The 12,203-nt window shown below is 35.3% G+C and overlaps 1 protein-coding gene across 1 annotated transcript in view; it reads right to left on the reverse strand.

Annotated features, from left to right (window-relative positions):
* LOC107751640 (RNA binding protein fox-1 homolog 3-like) overlaps nt 1–1,775 on the reverse strand; it is an 80,690-nt gene extending 78,915 nt beyond the window's left edge. The window contains exon 1 of the mRNA XM_016567380.1: nt 1,643–1,775. Within this exon, the coding sequence (XP_016422866.1) occupies nt 1,643–1,759 (117 nt within the window). The 5' untranslated portion in view covers nt 1,760–1,775. The remainder of the gene's footprint in view (nt 1–1,642) is intronic.
* Between the last annotated feature and the right edge of the window lie 10,428 nt (nt 1,776–12,203).

Here is a 12,203-nt window from a genome sequence, read left to right on the forward strand (position 1 = left end):
TGTATGTATATATATATATATATATATATATTATTTCAAATGTATTTTTAAATGAAAGAAATAAAAACATGCCATTATCTAATTAAAACAACAACAAATTCAGACCAATATCACTGATTTAAAATTGAGACCGTTATATTGTTTGATACTGATATGTAGAAACTGATATATCATGCATTGCTAATAAAAATAAAACATTTTAAAAACAATAAATACATATTTTAAATGTCAAACATTTTTAAATTGTTGGCTAATAATGATAATTATTTGTATGACTCGTAAACAATATGATATAAATCTATACTGTTTTGCATGATGTTTAAAAAAACACTGTTCATACTGAAGCACTAATCTACAATTTTACATATTTTACATAAATTCAAACATCAAAACATTATCATGTACAACAGAAAAGATAAATTACTTTAGTACTTATAAATCCTAGTACAGAAAAAGACTTAAGTAAGTAGGTAAATAAATAAATAAATAAATCAGTCAATGCTAATAAAATATTAAAAAAAACAAAACAATATTTTAATATTTCATTATTAAATAAATAAATAAATACATACAAAAAACAAATAAACACATATATTGATTATCCATTATATATATATATAATCCATAAGCAAATTCAGATCAATATCGAGCATTTATTGAAATTGCAACGCTTATATTGGTTGATATGGACATGTACAAACCGATAAATCAAGCACCGCTAATAAAAATAAAACATTTTCAAAACAAACCCCTGTGCACTTAAACAAATTCACAATCTAATGACTAATTCAACAAAGTAATTTGAGTAAATGAAGAACATTTAGCTCCTGAATAATTCATGAGAGTATCTGCATATGCTAATATCGGTGATTATGAGCTAAAATGAGGAAAACACCTTTCTTTCTGACATGTGCACATCTGTATCTAAACTGCACACAATCTAATGGCATACTCACGATCAATTCATAATAATAAGTGTTTGAAAGTCAAATCAGATGTTTGAACAGTATAATATACAGCATATAAGATCCTATAGAAAATTAATTTAATTATTGAATTAAAAAATCAGTAGCTCCTATATCGGCCAATTCAGACCAATTTTGATCAGCGAAAACACTGATAGATTTATCAATCATTTTAAAAAGGCAGGTATATACCAATATGTATACAGTCACTTATATATGATGCATCTTCAATAAAAACTTCAAACACAAAACCCTGCTGACTTTACAAACCAGTGAAGAATCTGATGTCTTATTCTACAAAGCAATTCAAGATCATTAAAAACAGGGAAAAGTCACAGAAATCCTGTATAATTCATGAGCGCATCTGCATAATATTGCATAAAAAGCTGCATAAGTTTGCTAATTGTGACCTAAAATGAGCGACAGACTTCCGTTTTGTGATCACAAAGCGACATTTCCACATTAAATTCCCCAACTACAAAACTAGATACAAACAACTAATGTCACCTATAAAATGACCATGAAAGTAAGTTAATAAGCCTAAACAATGGAGCGAACAGAGGAGAAAAGCATGGAAAAAGTGGACTATAAACAGAGCACTGACCCCAAACGGAGAAGAGGTCAGAGGTCAGAAAAGCACGTTCATTCAGAGCGGATAAAAGCGGTACGATCCTTACCTCGGACAAGTAGAGGAAGGCAGGCGGCGCGTGCAGCGAATGAGGCAGCATCCCGGAGCCGGACAGCAGCACGCATGCAGAGTTTGCCATGGAGCTCAGAGAGGATGATTTCCACATTAAACCAACACACTGCCGTTTCTCTCGCTCTCTCTATATCTGTCTGTCTCTCGTCCTGCTGTCAGCACAACGCAGCTCGGCTGGTCTGAGTTCAACACGGCTTCCCTCGCTCTCTCTGTTTACTCTGCACACAATAAAGATCACTTAAACATTCACATGCTGAGGTGGGAGGTGCATGAGAGCAGAGGAGGGATGCGCGACTGCGTGTGTGTGTGTGTGTGTGTGTGTGTGTGTGTGTGAGATGGTATAGCAGCGCTGCATGTGTGCTTTAATTGCCCACGACCCCCTTCAGAGCCCAACTCTCACAAAGACCCCTGAAAACACACTCAAGGACACACACACACGAACGAGGACATGCTACAGACTTCTGCTGCTTTATATAAAGCTAATTATAGTCACTGCACACCCTTAACATGACATTCATTCATTTAGCTGATGAGTTGATGCAAAAAACCTACAAAAATGGGATGACATGAGCAGAAGAGAGTCATTCATCCATTTTTTAGTTTCATAGTGCAAGCATAGAAAGAGTATGATACAGCGATTACATAAAATATACATTAAATATATCTATGTATCATTTGTCCCTTATAAGCACATGAAGGTTTATCACTTCTGGGATTATTTTTGTAACCAACTGTGTCTCATTTGAAAGCTTTACATGCATTTTCTGCACAACATTATTTTGTAGATTATTCCAGCTTTAGGTGCGCAATTTTTGCTATTTACACGTTTTATACTTAAAAACAAGTTCGAATATTCTGCATTTAAATGTAAGCTGCAATGACATCATTATAATACTGAATTCTGATTGGTCTTTATTTCGCTGCAAAGATGGTGTTAAAAGTTTTATTTTTTATTTTGAAAGAAATTAATATTTGTATTCATCAAGGACAAATTAAACTGGTCAAACCACCGACAGTAAAGACATTTCAATTTCAAATAAATGCTGTTTGAACTTTCTATTCATCAAAGAATCCTGAAAAATACATTGCATCTCAGCTTCCAAAAAATATGAAGCAGCACAACTATTTTCAACATTTATGATAATCAGAAATGTTTCTTAAGCAGCAAATCTGCATATTATACTGATTTCTGAAGGATCATGTGAGACTGAAGACTGGAGTAATGATGCTGAAAAATTCAGGTTTGATCACAGGAATAAATTACATTTTACAATACATTCAAATAGAAAACAGCTATTTTAAATTGTAATAATATTTCACAGTTTTACTATTTTTATTGTACTTTTAATTAAATAACTGCAGCCTTGGTGAGCAGAAGAGACTTCAAAAACATACCTGATGCATCACTGAAACCAATAGACTTCTGATGCCTAGTAAGTGCCCTTATTTATTCATTCCTGACTGCAGTCGATAAAAAACATGCACGCGAGCATCTCATTCAAGACTGAAACACAAAACAGTCGAGCAAACACTGCTAATCTATTTTTCTGCTTGTAAATGGTCTATAATGCAGTAAAAGTGTAATTCTGTCTCAGAAATGAAATTAGATCATAAACGTATAGCTTCTATACACTCTGCACATTATTACAGTATTTTAACATTAAAAAAAAAGACAAAAACACTGGACAGAAAGTGTGAAATGAAGCAGGAATAACAGTAAATGCTAGGGTTTTACATACAGTACTGTGTTCATGTGCATATTTTCACTGTAAAGACTGTTACCTGTTTACATGCACTCACACATAAGCAGAGGCATCAATCAAACGCTGTGTGTCAGTAACAGATGTTCTGTGTACGGCGCCCATCACACACACGCTAATGTGATTTCACTACAAATTACATCACTGCAGCACTGTGTGTGTGTGTGTGTGTGTGTGTGTGTCTGTTCAGCAGCAGGTTTGTCTGTGTCTCTGATGTGCTATACTTCATTTGAGCCGCACGTTTTCTGCAGCATCTCGCCCCCGTATGATCACATGACTGCAGGACCGTTCACACACCTTCCAGAGACATTACCAGACTAAACTAACACTAAAACATCTGACTGTAAACTCAAAGCAATTCACTCAAATTTAACACAGACTACATTCAGACATTATTTTCTAGATTATTCCAGTTTCAGGTGTGCAGCTTTTGGTTTTTATTAGCTTTATATTTCTCTCGTTGATGTAAACTATTGGAATATTCAAATATACTGCCGTTCAAAAGTTTGGGGTTAGATTACTTTTGTATGATTATAATTACTTTTTTTAAGAAATTAGTACTTATGTCCATCAAGGATGCATTAAATTGATCTAAAGTGACAGCAAAAACAGTATAATGTTACAAAAGATTTCTCTTAAGTAAATGTTGTTCTTTTGAACTTTCTATTTACCAAAGAATCCTGAAAAATAAAATGTATCACAGTTTACACAAAAATATAAAGCAGCACAACTGTTTTCAACACTGATAAATTAAGAAATGTTTCTTGAGCAACAAATCACCATATTAGAATGATTTCTGAAAAATCATAGCAAATTAATTAATGCAAGGTAAAAACTTTATCATAAAAAAATGGCTGGAAACTGAAATAAATTCATAAACGCATTTACACACTCGGTTTTCAACCTTTTTTTTTAAACTCTGCCGCATTTCTCACTTTGTATGTTGTGTTTCCGTTTTTTTTTTTTATTATATATTTGTTTTATGTATTATGTGTAATGTATTTGTAAAGCAACCATGAGGTCCTAAAATACACTATACAAAAATAAAGTAGTATTATTATGATTATTATTATAAACTGATGTCCCATCAAATCTTGCTGTTTTTGCATCACTTTCAAAGTGAAAATTCCAGTGAGTGCCATTAAAGCACCTTCAGTTTTATCTGAAACAGACAAACGTGAATATGGCCTTGTTTTACTGTGCTGGTTGTTGTACCTTTCACTAAAGTTCAGAAATGAAATGTCCAGTAAGTGACACTAAAAGGTTAACGCTCTATCGCGTTTGAAAATAATGTATCACCCACACTAAACCGAACCAATAGTGTTAACAAAAGCAGACATGAGATGAAAACACATTTGCTGAAGCAACCATGCCATTTTAGCTTGCTTTTACAAGTTGTTGTGCTCTTTTATCAAGTGGCGTGATGCATGTTTCTCAAGTGTAATTCAGTACCGGGTGCGCTACTGAGCAAGTTTACTATGTCAGAAAAGCCATAGATATGAAGCAGATTTTGTGCTGCAAATGTCAAAATGTATTATATTACAACTCATGCACTATGGTAAAAGTGTTTGAGGTCATACCATAGTATTGTGCATGAAAATAAGTCTTTATTAATCATTAATCTGACCCTGTAATCAAAATTTGTGTGTACAGGATAAAAGTCGTTGGTGTTTTACTGCCTTTAGTGCTCATTTCAGCTGGAAATGGCAATGAATTGTACACTCTAAAAAAATGCTGGGTCAAAACAACCCAACCGCTGGGTCAAAACAACCCAATAGCTGGGTTTGTCCCTTTTTAACCCAGCGCTGCACTCTTAAAAATAAAGGTGCTTCAAAAGGTTCTTCACAGCGATGCCATAGAAGAACCATTTTTGGTTCCACAAAGAACCATTCAGTCAAAGGTTCTTTAAAGAACCATCTCTTTCTTACCTTTTTGTAATCTGAAGAACCTTTTTTCACCACAAAGAACATTTTGTGAAACAGAAAGGTTCTTCAGATATTAAAGGTTCTTTATGGAACCATTTAGACAAAAAGGTTCTTCTATGGCATCGTGAAGCACCTTTATTTTTAAGAGTGTGGGTTATATTTAACCCAGCATTTTTTTTAGAGTGTATGTATAGGTATATTTTTGGTGAAAACCTAGCTTGGTTTATTTCAGCATCTCTCACCATTTTTATTGTGTTTAAGACACATCAATTTAAAAACACGCATCTCGCGAGTCTGAGCTCTTTTCCATCCCTTTAAACTCTGTCTAGCTGTTTTTAAAAAGCTGCTTTGGACATGGAGAAAGTGATTACATTTTGATGAAAGATCATAAAAACCATAGGTTTTCTTTGGAATAACAAACACAGAAGAATTGTTCACAATAAAACCAGAAGGATGACATTAGTCCCATCCCAAATCCTCCAAAAAGACCGTCTGATGCCATTTGGTCCACCAAGCCTACCTCGATAACAAACACACTCGTGACAGTGTGTGACGAAGTTCTTGATCCGTACTGAGCCGCAGGACCTGACCGAGACACAGACATCACCTGAGAGACAGACGGAAACGAGCAGAGAGAGACTGTCAGAGGTGCTGCACTGCAGATGCTGCAGGGCGAAAGCAGAAACATGCTGCACCATTAATCACTCCCAGAGAAAGAGAGAGAGAGAGAAACAGAGATGGAAGAGGAGGAGAAATGCAGGACACAACAGCGGAGGAAGAGAATGTGAAAAGTGAGCAGGCAAACGGCCAGACGTCCACTCACAGAGGAGCGGAGAGATGAGACGGAGGATCCTGTTCGCTCACTGTTGGGACTACAGTACGAACGAATCCTGCTGTACGCTGAGCGCCAGCGCGGCCTACTCACTAATCCAGTTTCTATAGTGCTTCATCCGATACAGATTGTGTCAAAGCCTCACAGCAATAAATGGGAAAATAACAATCAATGAAGCAAACTTCTTCAAATATGAGACAAATCCTATTTCTGCAGTAGACTACAGTGTTATTATTCAGCTCAATAAGTGTGTTGATGTTGCAAAATTCATCAACATCGACACTAAAGAGGGAAGAGCACTTGAAGTGAGGTAGTACACCAAAACCTCAAAACCTTCTGCTTGAATGCTTCACATGAGTTTTGGAGACACATAATGGTAACACTTTACAATAAGGTTCCATTAGTTAATGTATTGACTAACATGAACAAGCCATGAACAGTACATTTGTTACAGTATTTATTGTTATAGTTCATGTTAATTCACTTAACAAGCACAACTTTTGATTTCAATAATGCATTAGTAAATTAATTATTAAATGCTGTAGATGTATTGTTCATTCTTAGGTCATGTTAACTAAAGTATTTAACTAATGTTAACTAATGAACCTTATTGTAAAGTGTTACCCAGATAATAATGTCATTTCATCACAAAGCTTATCATATTTACTTTTACTTTTTGACTATTGTTCTACAGATCCATAAATAAATGCGTAAATATGTAATAAAGTTGTCAATACGTCCATATTGTATGTTTCAGCATCTTTTCAAACCTACAAAAATGTATGTTTTGTACTTGTAAATATTACATGCTAATAGCATACTAATACAACTTTTCAGATTTTTTTTTTTTCATAATTTCTTTTATTTTTTGGACTTTTATTCTGCATATCCATAAATATGTTTCTTCAGCCGTATGGAAATACGTAATAATTTTAGATGTCGTCACTACATCCATATTGTATGCTTCATCTATCCAAATGTACAAAAACATTTTTTTTAATCTGTAAAGGTTAATATTTTACTAATAAAAAAAATGTCTTTAATTTTTTGACTACGATTCTAAACTGTAAAAATATTATTTAAACTTTTAGTATTAGTTTTCAAATTTTAGTAATGTTATTTCAACTTTTGAGCTGCCATACAATTTTAAGTCTTGTCAATGTGAAATACGAAGCTGTATTAAGTAACAACCTGGATATTTGAGTTCTCAAGTTAAATCTGGGAAAGCTATTCTAATGCTAAATTTTAAGAAAGCTACTTGTAACAATCAGTATAGTACAGGGTTTCCAAGCACTTAGGGATTGTGAGTTGATGAACAGCTAATAAATAAACGTTTTCATAAGCAAAAACATAAATATGCCACTATGTAAGAAAAAATATTCTACTTCTGTTCTCTGAATGTATGAGAGTAACTCAGGCTTTGAAATCTCAGGTAAGATATTAAGAAAATTACATGCTTCATAAACTGAATAGTAGAGTTTTGTTTTGAGGTTTGAGTCATTACATTTAGCTTCGCTTTAGCTACTGAAATCTGGAGTCATTATATTTAGCTTCATATATAAACAATGCAAGTCTATGGTACGTGCTCATTAACATTAGAGTGTGTGTGTGTGTGTGTGTGTGTCCATTTGTAGCAGATGGTTTCTCATCCATCTGCTCTCAGACACACCCTGAGACACATCACTACACAACAGAAACTATATACCCTCTATATCATCTCTCTCTCTGTCCATTAGGACACTGAAGCAGCCCAGCACGCGTTCCCTCACTGAGCCGCCGCCGTGTGTGTGTGTGTGTGTGTGTGTGTGTGTGTAAACTACAGTCACTCAGACTGTTTGTTCATGGTTGAGGAGGAAGACCAGACATCTGCTGTATGAAGTGCAAGAAAAGTAAAAGAAAACAACTGCAGATTTACTCAGTAAGACACACAAACACATGCAGTACTGCACTAAAAACACAGCACAGAAACATCTGTATTAAAACAGCTCTTTATATACTATGTAAATGAACAATAGATTAGATAGATTGATAGATAGATAGATAGATAGATAGATAGAGAGAGAGCGAGAGACCTTTAAAAGCAATTTTATTTTACCATTAAAAACATTTTTGCATACAAAAAACATTTTATAACTCACTACCAGTTAAAAAAGAGGTTTTCATCCTCTACAAAAACCAAACCCTTATTTAAACACCATTTATTCTCAAACATCAATTCATCACTATTTACTCGATAATATTCATATTCCAATCGAATCCTAGATTCAACTAAGGCCTTGAACAAATTTACCATATTAACTTCCTGACCTTCCATTTCAACTCTATAAGCTTTCCAAATGGCTAACTTTGCCTGTCCAAGCAGAAAGTTGGAAAAAGTACAAATCTCCTTACATCAAATTTGTTAGAAACTCTTGTAAAGGTCTAGGAAAAGAGGTTTTCAAACTCTTCAGAATATTACCCACTATTCTCTCTGATCTACTTCCAATCTTCTTAGTAACCCCCTGTACTGAAAACCACTCTCTCTTTGACAAATCCAACAAATTTCCAACTTTGGTTACTCCTGCTGAAACAAAATTAGAGATATCTGTGTTAGACATAGTACAGTTTTGACAAAACCAGGGGTTATGAAAAAGTGGTTCATCAAAGCCAAAATGTTCTCTCCGCTCCAACTTAAAATACCTCCAAGCTTCAAAAACAGATCCATAAAACTTTATAACGGTCTTATCTTTTACATCATTTTCTGAAATTAAAAACATCTGTTTATCAAGCCCCATCTTGCTTTTTGTTTGTAAGATGACAAGACCAAAACTAATCCATGGTACAGAGTCTGAAGAATAAAGCAGCTTTTGGGCAGTTTGTAACCTCATGGCTTTCACCTTAGAGGTTAGATGGATTAACCCTTGACCACCCTTATTGACCACCAATAATGGCCACCCCAGAAGAAATCCACAAAAGCTTTTTGAAGTTTTGACAAGAGGTCTTTTGGAGGATCCAATACTGTTAAACGATGCCACAGCATTGAGGCAGCAAGATTGTTCACTACTAACACTCTGCCTCTGTAAGAAAGCCGGGCTTGAATCCATTTCCATCTCTGCAGCTTTCCAGTCACTTTCTCTATAAGTCCTTACCAATTCTTTTCCATATGCTGCTCAGTCCCAAAAAACAGTCCAAGGATTTTAACACCCTCTTTATTCCAAAGGCACTGATGTGGAAGCTGAGGTGGGTTCTGATCTGACCAAGGACCCAATAACAGGGTATCAGTTTTTTCCCAATTAACCCGTGCAGAAGATGCTCCCTGAAAGATATTGGGACATGAAACCAGATGTTTAACGTCATCTTCAGATCTAATAATAACTGTGATGTCATCAGCATAAGCTGTTAATTTCACCGTTGGTGTATTTGAGAGGCAAGATGATGGAAAAGTCAATCCTTGCAACTTCTCTCACAACATCCTTAACAATGGTTCAATAGAAATCGTGTACAAGAGGCCAGATAAGCTGCAACCTTGTCTCACTTCTCTATGCACTGAAAAAGTTCTTGTCAGAGTTCCATTAACCTTCAGCATGCTGTAAACGTCCTTATACAGAAGCCTTACCCATGAAGTAAACTGTTCTCCAAAGCCAAAGCCTTCAAGCGTTTTAAACAAATATGCATAGTCAACTTTGTCGAAGGCCTTTTCTTGGTCCAAACACACAAGGCCCAGATCTAGTTTATGCAGTTCGGTTAAATACAACATATCTCGCACAAGAAAAAGATGATCAAATATAGAACGCTTTGGAATGCAGTAAGACTGGTCTCCATGGATAATTGATGCTAAAGACTTTTTCAGGCGATTTGTCAAAGCCTTAGATAAAAGTTTGTAATCAGTTCCTAAAAGAGAGACTGGTCGCCAGTTTTTTAATAATCCAAGATCTTCTTTCTTAGGTAAAAGGGTTACCACAGCTCTTCTACAACTGAGAGGTAAGGTTTTTGACTCAAAGCTTTCAAGAAACACAGCGTGCAGGTCTTGTCCTATAATGGACCAAAAAACTTTATAAAATTCAGAAGTCAATCCATCCAGCCCTGGTGTTTTTCTTGGAAGATTGTTGCTGTAAGGCCTTACTTAACTCCTGAAAAGACAGTGGTTTTTCTAAATCAGCTTTATCTTCTTTTCCAAGCTGTGGAAGTTCGTTCTAGAAGTTGATCAGTTGCTTCAAGATTACAAGGTTGTGGACTACATAAATCTTCATAAAACCATAAAACTTGTGAAATTATTTCTTTCTTTTCAGCTATTTCTTTTCTATTTAACAGTTTAAGATAATTTATATTCTTCCTTTCTCTAATATTCTTCTCCAATGAAAAGAAGAAAGTTGTTGAAAAATCCATACTGTTTAACTGAAGAAATTTTCCACGTATATGTGTTATGACTCCTTTCTTCATACAAATTCTTTAGAAGCAAATTATACTTTTCAAGCAACCTTGCAGTCTCTGTATCTTCACCCACACCAATGGTGCTACTTAGCTTAAGAATTTGCTGCTCCAAAAAATTGACTTTTTCTCTCATTTCAACCATGCGATTCCTTGTATATTGTTCGCAAAAAATCTGGATCTTTACTTTTCCGATGTCCCACCACTGGCCTAAAGTTTTGTACTGTGACTTTCTCTCTCTCCACTCTCCCCAGAACTGAGTGAAAAATTGTACAAAGGATTTATCGCCAATAATTACGATAGAAAATGCTCTGTGTTATAGACATACAGGTGCATCTCAATAAATTAGAATGTTGTGGAAAAGTTCATTTATTTCAGTAATTCAACTCAAATTGTGAAACTTGTGTATTAAATAAATTCAATGCACACAGACTGAAGTAGTTTAAGTCCTTGGTTCTTTTAATTGTGATGATTTTGGCTCACATTTAACAAAAACCCACCAATTCACTATCTCAACAAATTAGAATACTTCATAAGACCAATAAAAAAAAATGTTAGTGAATTGTTGGCCTTCTGGAAAGTATGTTCATTTACTGTACATGTACTCAATACTTGGTAGGGGCTCCTTTTGCTTTAAATACTGCCTCAATTCGGCGTGGCATGGAGGGGATCAGTTTGTGGCACTGCTGAGGTGATATGGAAGCCCAGGTTTCTTTGACAGTCTGCATCAATCTGCATTTTTTGGTCTCTTGTTTCTCATGTTCCTCTTGACAATACCCCATAGATTCTCTACGGGGTTCAGGTCTGGTGAGTTTGCTGGCCAGTCAAGCACACCAACACCAACTTTGGTCATTTAACCAACTTTTGGTGCTTTTGGCAGTGTGGGCAGGTGCCAAATCCTGCTGGAAAATGAAATCAGCATCTTCAAAAAGCTGATCAGCAGAAGGAAGCATGAAGTGCTCCAAAATGTCTTGGTAAACGGGTGCAGTGACGTTGGTTTTAAAAAAACACAATGGACCAACACCAGCAGATGACATTGCACCCCAAATCATCACAGACTGTGGAAACTTAACACTGGACTTCAAGCAACTTGGGCTATGAGCTTCTCCACCCTTCCTCCAGACTCTAGGACCTTGGTTTCCAAATGAAATACAAAACTTGCTCTCATCTGAAAAGAGGACTTTGGACCACTGGGCAACAGTCCAGTTCTTCTTCTCCTTAGCCCAGGTAAGACGCCTCTGACGTTGTCTGTGGTTCAGGAGTGGCTTAACAAGAGGAATACGACAACTGCACTGTAAAAAGTAATCACTGAATCTACTTAAGAAAGCGAGTAAACATAACTGATTTTTACAAATTTGTTGAGTTTACTTAATTACACTGTGTTATGTGAACTTTCAGGTGGATGCAATAGTAAAACTGAACAACTTTAGTAAACAGTACTTAAGAGCATCTAGTTTGTTGGATTAAAGGTATGTTTCCATTGTCTGGTGCAAAGAACAATGAATACAGTTTTAGAGTGAATACAATTTGAAATGGTTAAGTTTTTTTTTTTTACAGATAGGGTTCTGAATCTTTTTTTCTTCAAGCTGTCAAATAACAGTAAGATTTCAGCTT

The sequence above is a fragment of the Sinocyclocheilus rhinocerous genome, unplaced genomic scaffold (assembly GCF_001515625.1).
Source record: "Sinocyclocheilus rhinocerous isolate Xijiao unplaced genomic scaffold, SAMN03320098_v1.1 scaffold1553, whole genome shotgun sequence".
NCBI classification, from domain to species: Eukaryota; Metazoa; Chordata; class Actinopteri; order Cypriniformes; family Cyprinidae; genus Sinocyclocheilus; species Sinocyclocheilus rhinocerous.